The 24,272-nt window shown below is 47.9% G+C and overlaps 1 protein-coding gene across 2 annotated transcripts in view; it reads right to left on the minus strand.

Moving 5' to 3' along the window:
• The window catches only part of LOC137417035 (cofilin-2), a 147,720-nt gene that overhangs the window by 100,474 nt on the left and 22,974 nt on the right, over window positions 1-24,272 (minus strand). For both annotated transcript variants that reach the window (XM_078784083.1, XM_078784082.1), the window contains exon 2: window positions 12,082-12,389. In XM_078784083.1, coding sequence (XP_078640209.1) covers window positions 12,082-12,389 — 308 coding nt within the window. The remainder of the gene's footprint in view (window positions 1-12,081; window positions 12,390-24,272) is intronic.

Genomic DNA, 24,272 nt, shown 5'->3' on the forward strand with positions numbered 1-24,272 from the left:
GTATTTCTGTATTTGTTGCAGTAAAAATATAATATTTTCTAATTTGTTTGAGGTTAAACCAAAGATTGACTAGACAGTACAAGACCACTGCAACCTTAATCAATATCGAATGCACACCTTCCACAAAATCATGGTAGTGTGGCGGACACGAAAGCTCACTGGCATGAGGGCATCATTCCACGCACCAAGTGGGCGGCGGCCACGCCCAAGGGGTAGGCGTGGCCACGGGATATACACCGGGCGCGCAGCCCGGAGCACGCCAGTGCTACAGTTGAGCTCGTTTAATAAAGACTCTTAAACTCACCGCGTTGTCCGCTTCCTTCTTGTTGTACAAGCAAGCGAGCGTAGCATCGCGCTTCATTGGTGACTCCGACGTTCTGGTCAGCCGTCGCTGACCACCCGAATACGCCATCGCAATGGCAAACAACGCGGTCCAAATGAAACTCCCCAAGTTCTGGGAGACGCAAGCCGAAGTCTGGTTCCTGCAGGCAGAAGCCCAGTTCCGACTTCGAGGCATCACGGTGGACGAGACCATGCACTGCCACGTGGTCGCTTCCCTCGGGCCCGGCACGGCCGCCCGCGTCCTGTCGGTCCTGAGGAACCCACCGGCCGACGGCAGGTACGAGGCGATCAAGCGTCTCCTCCTCGCCACGTTCGGCCTCACGGTGGACGCATGGGCCGACCGCCTCCTGGACCTCCCCGAGCTCGGTGACACGCGACCGTCGGTCCGCATGGACCATATGCTGTCATTGATGGGCGACGAAACCCCGAACGCTCTTTTCCGGGTGTTATTTCGATGCCAGCTGCCGGCACGAGTCCGCCTCGCGTTGCCCGGTTCTGTGACGACGGAACCCCGAGCGCTCGCTACCGAGGCCGACAGGTTCTTCGCGGCTTTGGATGCGCAGGCGAGTTTTGGCGCGGCCGCCGCGCATCCCGAGGCTGACCCTGATGCTGATGCACCACACCTCGGGGATCCCGAGGCTGACGCACGCCGCGTGGCCGCTGTCACGCCACGCCCACCACCACCGCGAAAACCGCGGCCTCCGCCTTCGCCGCAAACCTGGTGCCATTTCCACGCCAGGTTTGGCCACAAGGCGAGGACTTGTGGCCCGCCGTGCTCCTTCGGCAAGTCGGGAAACTACAAAGCCGGCGCTCGGTAGCGGCCCTGAGCGTCGGCCATTCCGGCAGCCTTCTTTTTAAAATGGACACCTTGTCCGGGCGCCGTTTCCTATGCGACACGGGGGCACAGGTGAGCGTTATCCCTGCCTCTACGTCCGATAAGCACACCGCGGGCCGGGGCCCCGCGTTGCTTGCCGCGAACGGAACACCCATACACACATTCAGGAAGCGCTGCCTCTCCCTGCGGTTCGGAAGGCAACGCTTCGAGTGGACGTTCGTAACCGCTAGTGTCCCCATGGCACTACTCGGTGCGGACTTCCTCTGTGCACACGGGTTGTTGGTAGATGTGAAGAACAGACGTCTCGTCCAGGCTGAAACGTTCAGCTCGCTTGCTTGCGCACTGAGCAGCTCGTTGAGCGGCTCGCCAAGCGGCTTGCTGAGCGGTTCGGTCCCGGCGAGGTTAGTTTGTACGCTTCCGGCAGCGGATGAATTCACCCGCCTCCTCGCCAGCTTCCCAGCCCTTACGCGGCCCACCTTCTCGGCGGGGGCCGTCAAGCACGGGGTGGAACACCACATCCCCACCGCCGGGCCACGCCGCATCGAGCCGACGAAGCTCGCGGTGGCTAAAGTGGAGTTCGCTACGCTGGAGGGGCTCGGCATCGTCCGGCGCTCCGAGTGCTTGGGCGTCGCCGCTTCACATCGTGCCAAAGCCCGGCGGGGCATGGCGACCATGCGGGGACTACCGGCGCCTCAACGACGCCACCATCCCCGACCGCTACCCCGTCCCCCACATCCAGGACTTCTCCGCCCGGTTGGCGGGCATGTCCTTCTTTTCGAAGGTGGACCTCATACGCGGCTACCATCAGGTCCCCGTCAGGCCGGAGGACATCCCGAAGACGGCGGTCATCACGCCGTTCGGACTGTTCGAATTTCTTTGGATGCCCTTCGGTTTGAAGAATGCGGCTCAGGCGTTCCAGCGACTCATGGACAGCGTCTTGCGCGACTTGGATTTTGTGTACGTATACCTGGACGACATCCTCGTCGCCAGCGCGTCCCGCGAAGAGCACCTACACCATCTCCGCACGCTCTTCGAACGTCTGGGCCAGCATGGCCTCATCGTGAACCCCGCCAAGTGCCAGTTCGGCGTCGCCTACATCGATTTTTTGGGGCACCGCGTCACCAGGCACGGGGCCGTCCCCCTACCGGCCAAGGTGGAGGCGGTGAAGGGGTTTCCGCGCCCTCGCACGATCAAGGGGCTCCAGGAGTTCCTGGGCATGGTAAACTTTTACCATCGGTTCCTGCCCCGCATCGCCCAGCTCCTGCGCCCCTTGCACGAGGCCCTCCGAGGGAAGCCGGGCAAAGGTGACGTTACCTGGACCGAGCAGATGGACGCGGCGTTCGCAGGCGCGAAGCTCGCTTTGGCTAACGCCACCATGCTCGCGCACCCGGCGCCCGATGCACCGATGCACCGATCGCCCTCACCACCGACGCCTCGGACTACGCGGTGGTTTTTCCATACTAATACAAGTGCAAAAGTGGTTTCCTGCACCAACACAAGTGCGAAAAGTGGTTTTTCAATACTAACACAAGTGCGAAATGTGGTTTTTCAACACTATCACAAGTGCAAAAAGTGTTTTTTCCACACTAATACAAGTGCAAAAGTGGTTTCCTGCACCAACACAAGTGCGAAAACTGGTTTTTCAACACTAACACAAGTGCGAAAAGTGGTTTTTCAACACTATCACAAGTGCAAAAAGTGTTTTTTCCACACTAATACAAGTGAAAAAGTGGTTTCCTCCCCAACACAAGTGCGAAAAGTGGTTTTTCAACACTAACACAAGTGCGAAAAGTGGTTTTTCAACACTAACACAAGTGCGAAAAGTGGTTTTTCAACACTATCACAAGTGCAAAAAGCGGTGGGCGCAGTGCACGAGCAATGGGTGCGTGGTGCTTGGCAACCGCTGGCGTTCTTCAGCCGGCAGCTTCGCCCGCCCGAACGCCGCTATAGTACCTTCGACCGCGAGTTGCTCGGGCTTCACCTGGCGGTCAGGCACTTCCGCCATCTGCTCGAGGGCCGTGCGTTCATGGCCTTCGTCGCCAAAAGCCACTGGTCTTCGCGATGGGCAAGGTCGCCGAGCCGTGGTCGGCCCGGCAGCAGCGTCACCTCTCGGCCGTGTCCGAGCACACGACGGACATCCGGCACGTCGCGGGGAAGGACAACCCGGTGGCGGATTGCCTTTCCCGGTCCGTCGCCCACGCAGTCCACCTTGGCATCGACTATGCCTGGATGGCGGCGGACCAGGCCGCCGACCCCGGCATCCAGGCCTTGCGGACCGCCGTCACGGGCCTCCGTCACCGAGGTGCCGTTCGACGGCGCGGCCCTCTTGTGCGACGTCTCCCTCGGGCGGCCTCGCCCCATCGTGCCCGCGGGCTGGCAGCGCCAGGTGTTTGACGCCATCCACGGCCTGTCCCACCCGGGCACGAAGGCCTCCCAGAGGTTGGTCGCCGACAAGTTTGTCTGGCATGGCCTCCGGAAGGCCGTCCGCGGCTGGACCAGGACATGCCTCGCGTGCCAGCGCGCGAAGGTGCACCGGCACACAAAGGCCCCATTGGCCCCGTTCACGGTGCCGGAAAGAAGGTTCGACCACGTACACGTGGACCTGGTGGGACCTCTGCCCCCCTCGCGGGGTTTCACCTATGTCCTGACAATGGTGGACCGCACCACCCGGTGGCCGGAGGCCGTGCCTTTGGCGGCGCCGACGGCGGTGGACGTCGCACAGGCGTTCATCGCCACCTGGGTCGCCCGGTTCGGCGCCCCCTCGGACATATCGTCCGACCGCGGCCCCCAGTTCACCTCGGAGCTCTGGGGGGCGGTCGCGCGGGGGCTCGGGGTCCAGCTGCACCGAACCATGCCTACCACCCCCAGGCCAACGGCCTGTGCGAGTGGTTCCACCGCTCGTTGAAGGCCTCGCTCTGGGCCACCCTCCGCGACGGCGGCTGGGTCGACAGGCTCCCCTGGGTCCTGCTAGGCCTCCGGACGGCGCCCAAGGACGACCTGCGCGCATCCGCGGCGGAGTTGGTCTTCGGACAACTGCTGCGGGTGCTGGGCGAGTTCCTCCCCGACCCCACGGCACCATGGTCCGCGGCGCAGGAGCGCTCCGCGCTGCAGGAGACAGCCCGGAGGTTCGCCCCGGTGCCGACGGCACACCATGGGCACCCGCCTACACACGTCGCCCCGGAGCTTCGCACCGCGGAGTACGTCTTCGTCCGGCACGACGCCCACCGGACACCACTACGGCCCCCGTACGACGGGCCTTTCCGCGTGCTGGAGACTGGGGTGAAACACTTCACCTTGGACATCGGCGGTACTCCCGACCGCGTCTCGGTGGATCGCCTCAAACCGGCCCACCTCGACGTGGACCACCCACCGCCGGTGGCTCGGCCCCCGCGTCGGGGCAGCCCCCCTGCGGGCAGCCCCCCGGCACCACCCAGGCCCACCGCCCCCCGGTCCTGCACCCATCCCGGGCGCAGCCGGAGGCATCCCAGCTGGCATCCCTGCACCCCGGACGCCGCCAGAGGGCGCTTCGGCCGGGTCATCCGTTTGCCCCGCACACTGGCCCTCCAGGTGCGCGGGAATTCTGGGGGGGCGCGTGTGGCGGACACGAAAGCTCACTGGCGTGAGGGCATCATTCCACGCACCAAGTGGGCGGCGTCCACGCCTGAGGGGTAGGCGTGGCCGCGGGATATACACCGGGCGCGAAGCCCGGAGCATGCCAGTGCTACAGTTGAGCTCGTTTAATAAAGACTCTTAAACTCACCGCGTTGTCCGCTTCCTTCTTGTTGTACAAGCAAGCGCGCATAGCACCGCGCTTCAGTTGCAAATATGTACTAAAATTATGGATCTTATTAAAATAAAGCTTTCAGGAGTCATAAAACATTTTGGCACAAAGATGTACAGTCAAAACAAATAACAAAATCGGTAGTGGCCAGGTATGGTGAAGGTAAACCCTCATGCACTACACTAGCCACATGGATGGATGACTTCACATGTGGATGTTGAGTCCTTTGAAGATGTGCCCAGGTCATGGTGGCTGGCAGATGTGAACTATCCACAAATTGTTTCCCAAATGGAGGTATTATTCATGGAGGATGGTCGTGTAAATGTCGCCAAAATATGCCCCACGACTCCCCTTCGCACAAAAAAGTGGTTCCTGAACTGGGAATATTTAAAAGGGAAATTTTCACCATGCTCCGTGAATACTTGGGCAACTCCATAATCCCAGCATGACGAGTCCCCATAAATCTTCGCTTTCATGATCGGCACGAGCTTCTGAAACTTGTCAACGCAGAATATGCTGGCTTTATTGTTCATCTGTAATCTGGTGGTGAAAGAAGGCGGTCCCTCAGGCGACGAGGCTTGCTTCGATCTCTCCACGGCATCGAAGTTTGAGCGTTTTCCCATTCGTGTCTTTGTCGGGTTTCCGCTGGTTGTTTTGTTGCGTGTGTGTTGTGTGTTTCTGTTTAGTTTTGGTTTTGTGGTTGTTGCGGATTTGTGTGTGATTGGTCGTTTTTTATTCGCGCGTCGTGCGCGGCCTGGTCTTTCCGGGCTCCCTTCCCCCCGTCGGTGTTTTGTGAGTGTAAGTTCTTTCCTTCATAGTATTTGCTTGTTTCTTTGATTTTCTTTTCTCCCCCCTGCCTCTCGCAGGCATCTTACACCCTTTGTCCGGCGTTTTTAAAAACAGGACAAACGGATAGACAAAGAATTTTATATTGATTCTTTCTCTCCTCCCGGACACGTGCTTGTTCGCTCTCCTCCTCGTCTCGACTTGTGCCCCGCCCCCTGTATCTCGTTTTTCTTCCGCCTCTGCTCCTTCTTTCTCAAATCCACGTTCTCGCTTGGAGACTTTTCCCAGATTGTTTTTCATGGTTATCATGGTTCTGTTTGGATATTGTTTGAACCGCAGCCGTGATGCTGACACCGCCCTCCCCCCCCCCCCCCTCCCCCAGAATTTCCATGTTTTAAACGTTTCCCAGTGTGTACCCTGGTCAGAATAGGTGCACCGTATCCCTGCGTGTCGTACGAGACGACTAAGAGGATTGGCGTCAGGAAGGCATCCGGCCATAAAAAGCATTGCCTCAAAAAGAGAACCATGACAATTACAAGTACATATGGGCAGGGTGCAGCCCGAAGTGGAGATCGGTTTCTGAGGTTTGGGACATGGATGTAGGGACAATGACAGGGAGATCAGGAGAAGTGGTGGAAGTATTGGTCAGAAGAAGAGTGGACATATGTTGTGTGCAGGAGACGAGATGGAAGGGAAGTGGTGTGAGAATGGTGAAGGGTAGGCAGGGACAGAAATACAAGTTTGTGTGGCAAGGGTGCCTGGAGGGCGTGAATGGTGTTGGTGTCCTGTTTTCTGAGGAGTTTGTAGACAGTGTGGTGAGTGTGACTAGAGTGAGTGATAGGTTGATGATGGTGAAAATGATGATTGGAAAGCTCTTGGTGAACGTCATCTCGGGATATGCTCCGCAGGTTGGTCGAAGCGATGAAGAGAAGGACAAGTTCTGGTGTGCGATAGAGAAGCTGATGGAAAACGTGAAAGATGAGGAAGTTGTTGTGTTGGGAGGAGACCTGAATGGATATGTGGGAAGGAGTATGGATGGTTTTGAGGGAGTTCATGGGGGTTATGGATATGGTGTGAGAAATTGAGAAGGTGAAAGGATTTTGGAGTTTGCTGATGGAGCTGATTTGTTGATTTGTAATACTCAGTTCCAGAAAGAGGTTAATAAGCTTGTTACATACACGTCAGGTGGGTTGACGACAACCGTTGACTACCTGATGGTGCGTAGGCGAGATAGGGGGCACCTCCGGGACACAAAGGTGATCCCGGGGGAGGAGGCTGTTTCACACTTGGTTGGTTGTCTGCGACCACTTGGTTGTCTGCGACATAAGGGTGAAAGGTGCGAGGAGAGCTCGGCAGGTGAAGTACCAACCGAGAATGAAGGTGTGGAGGTTGAAAGAGGTGACAGTAAGGGAGGCATTAAAAGAGAGGCTGAGTAGGGTAGAGGATGATGTGGTTGAGCTTGAAAGTGGTTGGATGTCAATGAAAGCTAGTCTGTTGGGAGCCGTTGGTGAGGTATGTGGATGGACCAAAGGACCACCGAGGCACTCGGTGAGGTATGTGGATGTGATGGGGGTGAGTTGCTTGAAGGATGAAGTGGGACAAATTGTTGTCGACCCAGATGGAATTAAAGGAAGATGGAAAAGAAATATGGAAATGCTGTTGAATACAGAGAATGAATGGGATGGCAACATAGAGAGTAACCCAGTTTTAGGACCGACAGAGAAGCTAACTGAGAAGGAAGTTGAGGAAGCGATAAAAGCAATGAAGAGTGGAAAAGCCGGAGGGCCAACGGGAGTTGTGGGAGATATGTTGAAGGCAGCAGGAAGTTGGGGTGTGAAGAGAATGACAGAGATCTGTAATCTGGTGGTGAAAGAAGGCCGCATTCCAGTGGATTGGGAACTGAGTACCCTCGTCCCTCTATACAAGGGGAAAGGTGACCCTCTGGAGTGTGGCTCGTACAGTGCGATAAAGTTATTGGAGCATGGAATGAAGGTATTGGAAAGGGTGCTGGAGAGGAGGATAAGGAAGAAAGTGAAGATCGACGAAATGCAGTTTGGATTTATGCCAGGAAGAGGAACGACAGACGCGCTTTTCATTGTGAGGCAGTTGCAGGAGAAGTACATGGAGAAGAGAAAGAAGTTGTTTTTTGGGTTTGTTGATCTGGAGAAAGCATTCGATAGGGTTCCACGCAAAGTATTGACATGGGCATTGAGGAAGTTGGGAGTGGAGGAATGGTTGATCAGAGTAGTGATGGCAATGTACAAAAGAGCGCGCACAGCTGTAAGGACGAAGGACGTGAACAGTGGTGAGTTTGAGGTGAAGGTGGGAGTGCATCAGGGGTCCGTACTAAGTCCACTACTATTTGTAGCTGTGATGGAGGTGCTGGCTCAGAACGTAAAGGAGGGTTTACCGTGGGAGTTGTTGTATGCAGATGATCTGGTGTTGATTGCGGAAAGTATGGATGGACTGAAGGAAAAGATGAACAAGTGGAAGGAATGTATGGAGACAAAAGGTCTGAAGGTGAATATCGGAAAGACGAAGGTGATGGCAAGTGGTAAAGCATGTGGTGAGGTGGAAAGAACTGGGAAGTGGCCCTGTGCTGTGTGCAGGAAGGGTGTCGGAGTGAACTCCATTCAGTGTACAATGTGCGCTGAGTGGGTTCATCAAAAATGTAGTGGTCTGAGAGGGTCATTTACCAGTGTGGCAGCTACATTCAAATGTAAGGTGTGCACAGAGGGAGCTGCAGATGGAGGAAATGTTGAGTTGGATCTTGGAGACGGCGTGAAGCTGGAAGGTGTGAAAACATTTTGCTACCTCGGAGACATGCTGAATGGAGAAGGTGGATCAGACTCGGCAACGGTTGCTCGAGTGAGATGTGCATGGAAGAAGTTTCGGGAACTGAGTGGCGTGCTAATGAGGAGGGGAGTGTCGCTGAAGCTGAAGGGAAAGGTGTATGCTGCATGTGTGAGAAGTGTTATGATTTATGGGAGCGAGACATGGGTAATGAACGTAGAGCAGCAACGAAGGCTGGAAAGGGTGGAAATGTGAATGGTTCGTTGGATGTGCGGAGTATCGTTGAGAGAGAGGAAGACAAATGATGAATTGCGAAAGATGATGGGAATATTGCCTGTGATTGATGCTGTGAAGAGGAACAGGTTGAGATGGTTTGGTCATGTGTTGAGGAAGGATGAAAGTGACTGGTTGAGAAGAGTGATGGAAATTAATGTAGAAGGAAGTAGAGGATGGGGAAGACCGAGAAAGACTTGGCTAAAGATGGTGGAAGAAGAAATGCGGGCAAGGGGGTTAACAAGAAGAGATGTAGAAAATATGGCAAAATGGAGAAGATCGTCATGGGGACCGCAAGGCTAACCCCCGCTCTAGCAGGGAAAATGGCCTTAAAATGCATGTTGTTGTGTTGTGTTGTGTTGTATCGTTCATCTGATAACTGGTGACAAAACACTGGGATCCTGAAACCAACCTGAAAACCATGCAATGGGAGCACAAAAGATCATTTCCACAGAAGAAATTCCAAGGGTGGGTCACACACACGGCGGTGGGGGGGGGGGGCAACACATGGGGCGAGGGTCACACACGGGGGGGAGAGTCACACACGGGGGAGGGGGGTGCGTCACACATAGGGGTGGGGGGGGGGAAGGGGGGTGGGCCACACATGGGTGGGGTGGGATGGGTGGGGTCACACACAGGGGGGGGGGGCATCACACACACAAACAGGGGAGTGGGTGACACACACACACACACACACACACATACACGGGGGAGTGGGGGTCACACACACACACACACACACACACACACACACACACACACACACACACGGGGGAGTGGGTCACACACACACACACACACACACGGGGGAGTGGGTCACACACACACACACACACGGGGGAGTGGGTCACACACACACACACACACACACGAGTGGGTCACACACACACACACACACACACATGGGGGAGTGGGTCACACACACACAAACACACACGGGGGGGGGGGGGGGTGGGAGGGGAGTGGAAAACACACACACACGCACACACACACACACACACACTGCCCTTCTCCCCACGTGCAGAGTACCTAATTGCAACTATTTATTGTGCCTACGTCGAAAGAATGAAACATTCCGATGATATAAATAATACAGCTCAAATGGAAAAGTCGCTTAGAAAAAGTATTTTTGGCGGTGTATAAGAACATTACATTGTACCTTCCTGGCCCATGTCCCATAAACCCATAATTCCAGAAACACATTGCACCTTTCTGTCCCATAAACTTCTTTAAAGTGTACGTGGACATAGTTTATAAAATAAGAACGAAACAATATCTCTCGGAAATCTCCCGTCTGTTTACTTATTTATTTTACACATGTGAATTACAATGATGGAATGAATGGAATGTTCAAACCGGATTAACTTGAGATGAATGAAATTGGAACGAAGAAAGAAAAGTCTCTTGGAAAAAACTCTTTTGGCCGGTGTATAAGAACATTACATTGCACCTTTCTGTCCCACAAAAACCAAAGTTACTCTTTTCATTACAGCATACAAAATGACATTTTAAAAATTAAAGACACTTATTTAAAGTGTACGTGCACAAAGCTTATAAAATAAGAACGAAATTCTTATTGATGAAATAATAAGAACGAAATAAGAACATTGTTGACTTTTTGTGACGACTGTCACCAAAACGGAAAAGTAATATATCTTAACAGAAAAGAAAAAGCGAATTTTTCATATATCTCGACATTTTCCCGTGTGCGTGCATTTTCTCAATTATTGCTGAAATCGAGTCTAAAACCATCGATAAAAATGAAATCAGATGGTGAATGCGAGTTGAGATAAAGCCGTGAGGGTGACTCAACGAACTTTATGTTACAGATCTTTGAAAATTCATTTCGTTCTATAAACGGAAACTTTCATCGAAATTTCTTTCAACCCAGTTCAACCGTAAACCATGTTAGTGACTGTGAAAAATGAAATGAGATATCGAATTAGAGTTGAAATAAAACTGTGAGAGAGCAAGACACCACTGGCCTAAAGAGGCCTCAAAGTTATGCGACGAAACAAAATGGTGGATATTTGTTTTTGAAGCCTCTTCCAGAATGGGTGGAGCTACTCCCTCAACGGGGGAGGCCACACCCCCGGAAAACTCAGACTCAGACTCACAGAATCACCTACGGAGAATATAAATATATAGATTATAATAGAGCAAACGTATATGGTTGGTTATGTCATTGTGTATGTTTGTTAGTTTATATGCGACTTAAACGTCTTCTTCTTCTTCAATTAAATTAAAACCCTCTTAATTAACCCTCTTAATTACATTTAGACTGCTGAGACCCCTCAGACCTTTGACCCTTTAGACCACCAATACCCTTAAAGATCCAAAAGACCAAAAACACCCCAAAAAACACCCCCAAGACCCAACAAAACACCCCCAAGACCCAACAAAACACCCCCAAGACCCAACAAAACACCCCCAAGACCCAACAAAACACCCCGAAGACCCAAAACACCCCGAAGACCCAAAACACCCCGAAGACCCAAAACACCCCGAAGACCCAAAACACCCCGAAGACCCAAAACACCCCAAAGACCCAAAACACCCCAAAGACCCAAAACACCCCGAAGACCCAAAACACCCCGAAGACCCAAAACACCCCGAAGACCCAAAACACCCCGAAGACCCAAAACACCCCAAAGACCCAAAACACCCCGAAGACCCAAAACACCCCGAAGACCACAAAGACCCTTAAATTCAACAAGTTCCATCCAAATCCATCCATAACTATTTGGATATCGTGCTCTATATCATTTTGGCTATCTCTCTCAATGGTGAAGAAACACTTTAAAATTAAAAAAATTCTCATATCCAGATCTGGATTTTCACCAAGGTCCAATCAATTGGTAATTTTCACATACACAACCTGTCCATAAAGCTTTGTCCGAATCTGTTCACAACTTCTTGAGATTTCATGCTCATGGACAAACAAGCAGACAAATAGACAGACACACAGGGGTGAAAACTTAACCATCATTCACCTTCAGTGATGGCGGTAATAAAGGTTAACGTGAACTACTTTCAGCTGTTCAGACGTTATACCTTGCTGATACCAAATTTTGGACAGGACTTTAAAAATGACCAATTCAATGGTCAAACATTTCACAACTAACAATTGTTTATAATTATGTTGTTTTTGCAAACTAATTGGTCAGGTTACCTTCTTTGTGTAAAACTATCTGAACCAGGTGAAAGAAAATGTATACCTTAATGGTGCAACTCCAACAATCCAAACAATTCAAAATGATGTATTACTCACCAAAAGACAAAAACCAAATCCTCCTTCTTGCTGTCTTGCGTTTCATACGTGGCATCGTACAGTGCATAGCGGCAGTCCTCGAGAGGCAACATTTTGACAAAGGCCGTGTATGGGTCCTCGATTGTACACCCAACATCTCCCACCAAGATTTCGTTTCCCTTTTCGACGATGATTTCTCTCATGTCAGCACTGAGGCAAAAGAGAACTGCCTTTTTGCGTTTCTTCACATCTTCAGCAGACGATGCTTTACGCACCTTCATCTCGTTGAAGACCTGCACGACCTCGTCATTGACTTTCACACCGGAGGCCTGCATCACCACACAAATGTAAAGATACAGTAGGTCCACATGTCCTTTGAGATATCTCAAAGGTCCACAACTTTTTGAGATATCCTGCTATGTATCATTTTTGGCCCGAACACGAAATGGTGAAGAATCACTTAAAAATTATAGTAGCCGGATCCGAATCCGGATCTTCACCAAAATCTAATCATTTCGTCCTTTCGTCCTTGTCACATACGCTACATCTCTGCCAAAGTTCGTCCGAATCCGGATCTTCACCAAAATCTAATAATTTCGTCCTTGTCACATATGCTACATCTCTGCCAAATTTCGCCCGAATCTGGATCTTCACCAAAATCTAATAATTTCGTCATTGTCACATAGGCTACATCTCTGCCAAAGATCGTCCGAATACGGATCTTCACCAAAATCTAATAATTTCGTCCTTGAAACATACGCTACATCTCTGCCAAATTTCGCCCGAATCTGGATCTTCACCAAAATCTAATAATTTCGTCCTTGAAACATACGCTACATCTCTGCCAAAGTTCGTCCGAATCCGGATCTTCACCAAAATCTAATCATTTTGTCCTCGTCACATATGTTACATCTCTGCCAAAGATCGTCCGAATCCGGATCTTCACCAAAATCTAATAATTTCGTTATCGTCACATACGCTACATCTTTGCCAAAGTTCGCTCGAATCTGGATCTTCACCAAAATCTAATCATTTCGTCATTGTCACATACGCTACATCGCTGCCAAAGTTCGTCCGAATCCGGATCTTCACCAAAATCTAATCATTTTGTACTCGTCACATATGCTACATCTCTGCCAAAGTTCGCCCGAATCTGGATCTTCACCAAAATATAATCCTTTCGTCATTGTCACATACGCTACATCTCTGCCAAATTTCGTCCGAATCCAGGTCTTCACCAAAATCTAATAATTTCGTCCTTGAAACATACGCTACATCTCTGCCAAAGATCGTCCGAATCCGGATCTTCACCAAAATCTAATCATTTTGTCCTCGTCACATATGTTACATCTCTGCCAAAGTTCGTCCGAATCCGGATCTTCACCAAAATCTAATAATTTCGTTATCGTCACATACGCTACATCTTTGCCAAAGTTCGCTCGAATCTGGATCTTCACCAAAATCTAATCATTTCGTCATTGTCACATACGCTACATCTCTGCCAAAGTTCGTCCGAATCCGGATCTTCACCAAAATCTAATCATTTTGTCCTCGTCACATATGCTACATCTCTGCCAAAGTTCGCCCGAATCTGGATCTTCACCAAAATCTAATCCTTTCGTCATTGTCACATGCGCTACATCTCTGCCAAATTTCGTCCGAATCCAGATCTTCACCAAAATCTAATCATTTCGTCCTTGTCACATATGCTACATCTCTGCCAAAGTTCGTCCGAATCTGGATCTTCACCAAAATCTAATCATTTCGTCCTCGTCACATATGCTACATCTCTGCCAAAGTTCGTCCGAATCCGGATCTTCACCAAAATCTAATAATTTCGTCATTGTCACAGATGCTACATCTCTGCCAAAGTTCGTCCGAATCTGGATCTTCACCAAAATCTAATCATTTCGTCCTTGTCACATATGCTACATCTCTGCCAAAGTTCGTCCGAATCTGGATCTTCACCAAAATCTAATCATTTCGTCCTCGTCACATATGCTACATCTCTGCCAAAGTTCGTCCGAATCCGGATCTTCACCAAAATCTAATAATTTCGTCCTTGTCACATATGCTACATCTCTGCCAAAGTTCGTCCGAATCTGGATCTTCACCAAAATCTAATAATTTCGTCCTTGTCACATATGCTACATCTCTGCCAAAGTTCGTCCGAATCCAGATCTTCACCAAAATCTAATAATTTCGTCATTGTCACATACGCTACATCTCTGCCAAAGTTCGTCCGAATCTGGATCTTCACCAAAATCTAATAATTTCGTCCTTGTCACATACGCTACATCACTGCCAAAGTTCGTCCAAATCCGGATCTTCACCAAAATCTAATGATTTCGTCCTTGAAACATATGCTACATCTCTGCCAAAGTTCGCCCGAATCCGGATCTTCACCAAAATCTAATAATTTAGTCATTGTCACATATGCTACATCTCTGCCAAATTTCGTCCGAATCCAGATCTTCACCAAAATCTAATAATTTCGTTATCGTCACATATGCTACATCTCTGCCAAAGTTCGTCCGAATCCGGATCTTCACCAAAATATAATCATTTCGTCCTTGAAACATATGCTACATCTCTGCCAAAGTTCGCTCGAATCTGGATTTTCACCAAAATCTAATAATTTCGTCCTTGTCACATACGCTACATCTCTGCCAAAGTTCGTCCGAATCCGGATCTTCACCAAAATCTAATGATTTCGTCCTTGAAACATCTGCTACATCTCTGCCAAAGTTCGCCCGAATCCAGATCTTCACCAAAATCTAATAATTTCGTCATTGTCACAAATGCTACATCTCTGCCAAATTTCGTCCGAATCCGGATCTTCACCAAAATCTGATAATTTCGTCATTGTCACATACGCTACATCTCTGCCAAAGTTCGTCCGAATCCGGATCTTCACCAAAATCTAATCATTTCGTCCTTGTCACATATGCTACATCTCTGCCAAAGTTCGCTCGAATCTGGATCTTCAGCAAAATCTAATCATTTCGTCCTTGAAACATACGCTACATCTCTGCCAAAGTTCGTCCGTATCCGGATCTTCACCAAAATCTAATCATTTCGTCCTCGTCACATATGCTACATCTCTGCCAAAGTTCGTCCGAATCTGGATCTTCACGAAAATCTAATCATTTCGTCCTTGTCCACATATGCAACATCTCTGCCAAAGTTCGCCCGAATCCGGATCTTCACCAAAATCTAATCATTTTGTCCTTGTCACATATGCTACATCTCTGCCAAAGTTCGCCCGAATCCGGATCTTCACCAAAATCTAATCATTTCGTCCTTGTCACATATGCTACATCTCTGCCAAAGTTCGCCCGAATCTGGATCTTCACCAAAATCTAATAATTTCGTCATTGTCACACATGCTACATCTCTGCCAAAGTTAGTCCGAATCTGGATCTTCACCAAAATCGAATCATTTCGTCCTCGTCACATATGCTACATCTCTGCCAAAGTTCGTCCGAATCCGGATCTTCACCAAAATCTAATAATTTCGTCATTGTCACAGATGCTACATCTCTGCCAAAGTTCGTCCGAATCTGGATCTTCACCAAAATCTAATCATTTCGTCCTTGTCACATATGCTACATCTCTGCCAAAGTTCGTCCGAATCTGGATCTTCACGAAAATCTAATCATTTCGTCCTTGTCACATATGCTACATCTCTGCCAAAGTTCGTCCGAATCTGGATCTTCACCAAAATCTAATCATTTCGTCCTCATCACATATGCTACATCTCTGCCAAAGTTCGTCCGAATCTGGATCTTCACGAAAATCTAATCATTTCGTCCTTGTCACATATGCTACATCTCTGCCAAAGTTCGCCCGAATCCGGATCTTCACCAAAATCTAATCATTTTGTCCTCGTCACATATGCTACTTCTTTGCCAAAGTTCGCCCGAATCCGGATCTTCACCAAAATCTAATCATTTCGTGCTCGTCACATATGCTACATCTCTGCCAAAGTTCGTCCGAATCTGGATCTTCACGAAAATCTAATCATTTCGTCCTTGTCACATATGCTACATCTCTGCCAAAGTTCGCCCGAATCCGGATCTTCACCAAAATCTAATCATTTTGTCCTCGTCACATATGCTACTTCTTTGCCAAAGTTCGCCCGAATCCGGATCTTCACCAAAATCTAATCATTTTGTCCTCGTCACATATGCTACATCTCTGCCAAAGTTCGTCCGAATCTGGATCTTCACCAAAATCTAATCATTTCGTCCTTGTCACATATGCTACATCTCTGCCAAAGTTCGTCCGAATCTGGATCTTCACCAAAATCTAATAATTTCGTCCTCGTCACATATGCTACATCTCTGCCAAAGTTCGTCCGAATCCGGATCTTCACCAAAATCTAATCATTTCGTCATTGTCACATATGCTACATCTCTGCCAAAGTTCGTCCGAATCTGGATCTTCACCAAAAACTAATCATTTCGTCCTTGTCACATATGCTACATCTCTGCCAAAGTTCGTCCGAATCCGGATCTTCACCAAAATCTAATCATTTTGTCCTCGTCACATATGCTACATCTCTGCCAAAGTTCGTCCGAATCTGGATCTTCACCAAAATCTAATAATTTCGTCATTGTCACACATGCTACATCTCTGCCAAAGTTCGTCCGAATCTGGATCTTCACCAAAATCTAATCATTTCGTCCTTGTCACATATGCTACATCTCTGCCAAAGTTCGTCCGAATCTGGATCTTCACCAAAATCTAATAATTTCGTCCTCGTCACATATGCTACATCTCTGCCAAAGTTCGTCCGAATCCGGATCTTCACCAAAATCTAATCATTTCGTCATTGTCACATATGCTACATCTCTGCCAAAGTTCGTCCGAATCTGGATCTTCACCAAAAACTAATCATTTCGTCCTTGTCACATATGCTACATCTCTGCCAAAGTTCGTCCGAATCCGGATCTTCACCAAAATCTAATCATTTTGTCCTCGTCACATATGCTACATCTCTGCCAAAGTTCGTCCGAATCCGGATCTTCACCAAAATCTAATCATTTCGTCATTGTCACATATGCTACATCTCTGCCAAAGTTCGTCCGAATCTGGATCTTCACCAAAAACTAATCATTTCGTCCTTGTCACATATGCTACATCTCTGCCAAAGTTCGTCCGAATCCGGATCTTCACCAAAATCTAATAATTTCGTCATTGTCACACATGCTACATCTCTGCCAAAGTTCGTCCGAATCTGGATCTTCACCAAAATCTAATCATTTCGTCCTTGTCACATATGCTACATCTCTGCCAAAGTTCGTCCGAATCTGGATCTTCACCAAAATCGAATCATTTCGTCCTCGTCACATATGCTACATCTCTGCCAAAGTTCGTCCGAATCCGGATCTTCACCAAAATCTAATAATTTCGTCATTGTCACAGATGCTACATCTCTGCCAAAGTTCGTCCGAATCTGGATCTTCACCAAAATCTAATCATTTCGTCCTTGTCACATATGCTACATCTCTGCCAAGTTCGTCCGAATCTGGATCTTCACGAAAATCTAATCATTTCGTCCTTGTCACATATGCTACATCTCTGCCAAAGTTCGTCCGAATCTGGATCTTCACCAAAATCTAATCATTTCGTCATTGTCACATACGCTACATCTCTGCCAAAGTTCGTCCGAATCTGGATCTTCACCAAAATCTAATCATTTCGTCATTGTCACATACGCTACATCTCTGCCAAAGTTCGTCCGAATCTGGATCTTCACCAAAATCTAATCATTTCGTCCTCGTCACATACGCTACATCTCTGCCAAAGTTCGTCCGAATCCGGATCTTCACCAAAATCTAATCATTTCGTCATTGTCACATACGCTACATCTCTGCCAAAGTTCGCCCGAATCTGGATCTTCACCAAAATCTAATTATTTCGTCCTCGTCACATATGCTACATCTCTGCCAAATTTCGTCCGAATCCGGATCTTCACCAAAATCTAATGATTTCGTTATCGTCACATATGCTACATCTCTGCCAAAGTTCGTCCGAATCCGGATCTTCACCAAAATCTAATAATTTCGTCATTGTCACACACGCTACATCTCTGCCAAAGTTCGCCCGAATCTGGATCTTCACCAAAATCTAATCATTTCGTCATTGTCACACATGCTACATCTCTGCCAAAGTTCGTCCGAATCCGGATCTTCACCAAAATCTAATAATTTCGTCATTGTCACAGATGCTACATCTCTGCCAAACTTCGTCCGAATCCGGATCTTCACCAAAATCTAATAATTTCGTCATTGTCACATACGCTACATCTCTGCCAAAGTTCGTCCGAATCTGGATCTTCACCAAAATCTAATCATTTCGTCATTGTCACACATGCTACATCTCTGCCAAAGTTCGTCCGAATCCGGATCTTCACCAAAATCTAATCATTTCGTCCTTGTCACAGATGCTACATCTCTGCCAAAGTTCGTCCGAATCTGGATCTTCACCAAAATCTAATCATTTCGTCATTGTCACATACGCTACATCTCTGCCAAAGTTCGTCCGAATCCGGATCTTCACCAAAATCTAATCATTTCGTCATTGTCACACATGCTACATCTCTGCCAAAGTTCGTCCGAATCTGGATCTTCACCAAAATCTAATAATTTCGTCATTGTCACATACGCTACATCTCTGCCAAAGTTCGTCCGAATCTGGATCTTCACCAAAATCTAATAATTTCGTCCTTGTCACATATGCAACATCTCTGCAAAATTTGTTCCGAATCTGTCCACAACTTTTTGAGATATTTTGTTCACAAACGGACAAACAGACAGACAGGGGTGAAAACATAACCTCCATCCACCTTTGGTGGCGGAGGTAACGAGAAGCATCAAATGCAGCTATCAAGACATTTTATAGTTGGAGGCACGGGGGCGGATTGTTCAAGAATACGAAGGTCCGCAGGTGATTGCACACAATATGAGAAGAAAAATCTTACAAGCATCATTGAACAAGGATGAGCTCAGATTTGTCTGAACCTTATCTTTATCTTTTATCTACTTATTATAGTCCAGCTGCTTTAAGATTAAAAAAAAAAGTCTTCTGTTTATTGTTCATAGCGCTCCTTACCTATGTTTTAACCACCACCCAGGTTTATTTCTGGCTCTAGCTTTAGACTTTACTCTGTACACCACATGTTTGCTCCTTGAAGGTTAACCATATCTTTGATGCTGATTTTGCTCCTTTAAGTTTCCCCAATCTAGAGCACCTAACTCATTCCTCATACTCTCAAAGTTTGCCTTCATGAAATCTAATAGCTTTACTCCAATATCCTGAACTCAAACTCTGAACAGCATTCTGCCCCACACAGTTTGGGTCACTTATCCCGAAATGCCCCCCCTCCCCCACCCCTTCCACCTCCTCCTCCTCCATATTCAGATGATTACTCGGAGAGCTCAAGTATTGCACTCCCCCTCGTGGACATCCTTACAACGCTTCAAAATAAATTCTGCAATACATCTAGAAATTCCTCATGTGCTCTACCCTTTCCCAATTCCTGGACTCAATTTATCCCTTGTGTAATTATATAACAAACAAACAAACAAACACACACACACACACACACACACACACACACACACACACACACACACACACACACACACACACACACACACACACACACACACACACACACAGTCACGTGAAAAAGTAAGTACACCCCATGTAAAGTTTTGACTTTTTCAACATATTTCAACATACAGCTATTTGATCTTCATTTCAACAATATTGATAGATAAAGGTGATATAATATAACAAATATCATGAAACATTTACATTTTGTAGTCCATTGTATAATTTCAATAAACATAAATGCAAATTTCGCATGTGGAAAAAGTAAGTACACCCCTACATTTATCACTACTTCAAATACCTAAAATTAGAATCAGGTGCACCAGCTCAGGTGCAAATGATTAGAACATCGTTCGAGAGGATCTTGGAGGAACCTGTCTTATTTAAACCTCAGACGTTTAGTTTGGTTTGCTCTTTGTTGTTGAAGTGTGCGGCATCTCCATGCCTAGATCAAAAGAGCTCTCTGAGGCCTTCAGAAAGAAGGTTATAGATGCCTATGAGTCTGGGAAGGGATTTAAAAAGATCTCCAAACAATTTGAAATCAAACATTCGACTGTCCGGAAGATCATCCACAAGTGGAGAAGATTCCAAACAATTGCCAACTTGTTCAGGCCAGGCCACCCCAGAAAGTTCAGCCCGAGAGCAGACCGCAAGATGCTGAACGAAGTCTCTACGAACCCTAGAATGTCATCACGGGACCTACAGGTAGCTCTTGCCACTGTTGATGTCAAAGTGCACGAGTCTACCATGAGAAAGAGGCTGCACAAATTTGATCTACATGGGAGGTGTGCCAGGAGGAAACCTTTGCTGTCCAGAAAGAACATCAGGGCAAGACTGAAGTTTGCCAATGAACACCTAGGCAAAGACCAGCACTTCTAGAACAATGTGCTCTGGACAGATGAGTCAAAGGTAGAGCTATTTGCCCACAGTACCAGAAGACATGTTTGGCGAAAACCAAATACAGCATTTGACCACAAGAACCTGATACCAACTGTAAAGCATGGTGGTGGAAATATTATGGTTTGGGGTAGCTTTGCTGCATCAGGGCCTGGGCAGCTCACCATCATAGAATCCACGATGAACTTTTCATTATACCAGAGGGTGCTTGAGGATAATGTGAGGCCATCTGTCAGAAAGTTAAAGCTCAACCGAGGGTGGACCTTGCAACATGACAATGACCCTAAACACACCAGTAAATCCACCAAGGAATGGCTGAAAAGAAAGAAATGGAGGGTTCTGGAATGTCCAAGTCAAAGCCCGGATCTAAATCACATCGACATGTTGTGGGGGGATTTGAAATGAGCTGTGCCTGCAAGAAACCCCTCAAATATCGCACAGCTGAAAGAATTCTGCATGGAGGAGTGGGCAAAAATTTCTCCCAGTCGATGTCAGAGACTGGTAGACAGTTATAAGAAACGCCGACTTGAGGTTGTTTCTGCCAAAGGGGGCAGGCAATACAACCTATTAGAGCCAAGGGTGTACTTAGATTTTCCACATGCGAAATTTGCATTTATGTTTATTTAAATTATACAATGGACTACAAAATGTAAATGTTTCATGATATTTGTTATATTATATCACCTTTATCTATCAATATTGTTGAAATGAAGATCAAATCGTCTTCAGTTGTCATACCCTTCCTCCCGTCCATGGCACACAGAATCTTGTGGTGAGGCTGTTTCCCAGAAACAACTTGCTTTCGTCGCCTGGGAAGCAAATCCAACGGAAGGAAATCTCATTTCCTTTCACAAAGCCCGAAACAAGTGTGTGTCCACCCTCAGGAGAGCCAGGAAACGATATCTCTCCGTTCTCAAGATCGAACTCTCTTATCTGTCTCCCTCTTCCAAATCCTGGTGGCGTCTGGTCAAATCTGTTTCTGGTGTTTGTTCCCCCTCCATCCCCTCCCTCACCGCAAACGGCTACACGGCTGACTCCGCACATGAAAAAGCTGAATGCCTCAACTCTGTGTTTGCCTCTAAATCTTGTGTCCCAAACCCATCCCTCTCTGTACCCACCGTACCCAGTCGTACCCAGCTGCTCCTGGACTCCGCATCCTTTCCTCCCAAAAAGGGGGAAAAGTTTATGTCAACCCTGGACTCTGATTCTGCAACTGGTCCTGACGGCATCAGCCCACGGGTCCTAAAATCATGTTCTTCCGCTCTTTCACTCCCACTCTCTCTGTTCTCTTCACCCTCTCTTTTGCTCAAGGTCATCTGTCATCTGCTTGGAAATCAGCCAACATCACAGCTTTGCACAAAAAAGGTGCAAAAACAGATCCTAGCAACTACAGACCAATCAGCCTTCTCCCAATTATCAGCAAAGTCATGGAATCCATCATTGCTTCAGATATGAAATCTTTCCTCTTCTCCAATGGCTTGATCTCTGACCATCAATTTGGTTTCAGACCTGGACACTCTACTCTGGACGTGCTGCTTCTGCTTTCTCAACAATGGATGGAGGTCCTCAATGCCAAACAGGAAATTAGAGCTGTCTCCCTTGACATATCACGTGCCTTCGATACGGTCTGGCACCCCGCTCTGCTCACCAAACTCTCCTCCTTTGGTATCCATGGAAATCTCCACGAATGGCTGGCGGACTTCCTCTCTAGTCATAGTCAACGTGTGGCCCTGAATGGGTTCCTCTCATCTCCTCTTCCCGTTCAGGCTGGAGTTCCCCAAGGCAGTGTCCTGGGCCCTGTGCTTTTTCTGGTCTTCATCAATGACCTCTCCGACTCTCTTGAAAATCCTCTCTATCTCTTTGCTGACGACTCTACTCTCTGTCGCTCCATTCCTCAACCCTCAGATCGGCAGTCTGCAGCCTCCTCACTCTCTGCAGACCTGGTCAAAATCACAGACTGGGCAAACAAGTGGAACATGTCTTTCAATCCTGACAAATCTCACATTCTTACGATGTCTCTCCGAAAAGACCGACTGGTCAACCCTCCCATCCACTTTCTGAATAATCCTCTCCAAGAAGTTCTGTCACTCAAGCTTTTGGGTCTCACTATCTGCCATGACCTTTCCTGGGAAAACCACATTTCAAATCTGGCCTCCAAAGCCAGTCGCCGACTGGGCATCCTCCGTCGTGCGAAGTCCTTCCTTGGCACACCTGAGCTCCTCACCACATACAAGGCTTTCATCCGCAGCTCAATGGAGTACTGCTCTCCCCTCTGGGCTGGTGCTCCTGCCTCACACCTAGCTCGTCTTCACGCTGTTGAAACCAAAGCGTTCAGAATCATTGGAATTTCCCGCGATGAAGCTAACTCCAAGGGCCTTTCACTCAATCACCGCCTGCAGGTTGGTGGGCTTTCCGTCTTCTACCGACTCCTCTCTGGCCTTGCCCCCCCAGCTCTCTCTGGGCTCTGTCCCCCAAATATTCCTACAGGTCGCACAAGATCTGCCTGCAACCCTCTTATGGTTAAACTGCCAAAATCAAGACTTTCTGCTCACCTTCACTCCTTCATTCCTCTTTTCTCCCGCCTCTGGAACAAACTCCCTCACTCTCTTCAATCCCACTCCACCCTCCAGGTCTTTAAAACAGCTGTTCACCACCATCTCTTATCTTCCCCCATCCAAAACCTTGATCTTTTCTACCCCCGCTAATTTCACCCCAAATCCTACACTTTTTTGAAATACAAACTTCTGTCCTGTAAGTCCTTGGTCTCCTTGTGTTTTATACCTCTCCCCCCCCCCCTTCCCATGCCTCCTCCCCCCCAGCCCTGTCCCTCCTGCGCTTCTTCCTGCTCTCAGGTGTTGTGTTTGTGTGCTTCCCCTCTTCTCCCCATCTTGTCTTGCGCTCCCTCTTTTTGTATGTTTTGTTTGTCTGGTTGATTTGTTGGTGAAATAAATGTTAGCTCTTTCACGAGCCTCGATTCAGTGTACAAAAAAAAAAAAAAAAAAAAATAGCTGGATGTTGAAATATGTTGAAAAAGTCAAAACTTTACATGGGGTGTCCTTACTTTTTCACGTGCCTGTATATACATATATATATATATATATATATATATATATATATATATATATATATATATATATATATATATGTATATGTATATATATATATATATATATATATATATATGTATATATTGTAACGAATTTGGAAAGTGTAAAGAATGTGAGAACTGGTTTGCTGTGTTTTAACTGACCCTCGTAGAGTAAATAAGGTCGAAGGACGTCCCCCTAGTTAATTCCATGAAACTTACACACAGGCCACGATATATCTTTTTAAATAGCTTATTTCCTTATTCTATGTAGGCTAAATATGTGTTTCCCACTAGATTGACTCTGCATTACATCGAACGAAATAAGTGTAGGCCCCTTTCAATTTCCCCAATCATCTCCGCTCTCCAAAGTTCCTTTCAAAAGCGGTGTGAGTGGTGTTCAATCCCGCAAGCCGACATTGCCCATGTGCTAATCTCGGAGAAGAGGGGGGTAGGAGCCGCCAACTCACGGGCGTGGCACGTCGTCATGATCAAAGGGGGAATCGGACAGCCCTAACAGCCAACCAGCACCGCGTTGAGCGACCCGGTAGACGTGCCCTCGCAGCCGGCGGCTTGATTCCGACCCGAGTAATAAAAGCGACTGGAA

This window comes from Myxine glutinosa, chromosome 9, assembly GCF_964187855.1.
Source record: "Myxine glutinosa chromosome 9, kmMyxGlut1.1, whole genome shotgun sequence".
Lineage (NCBI taxonomy): Eukaryota > Metazoa > Chordata > Myxini > Myxiniformes > Myxinidae > Myxine > Myxine glutinosa.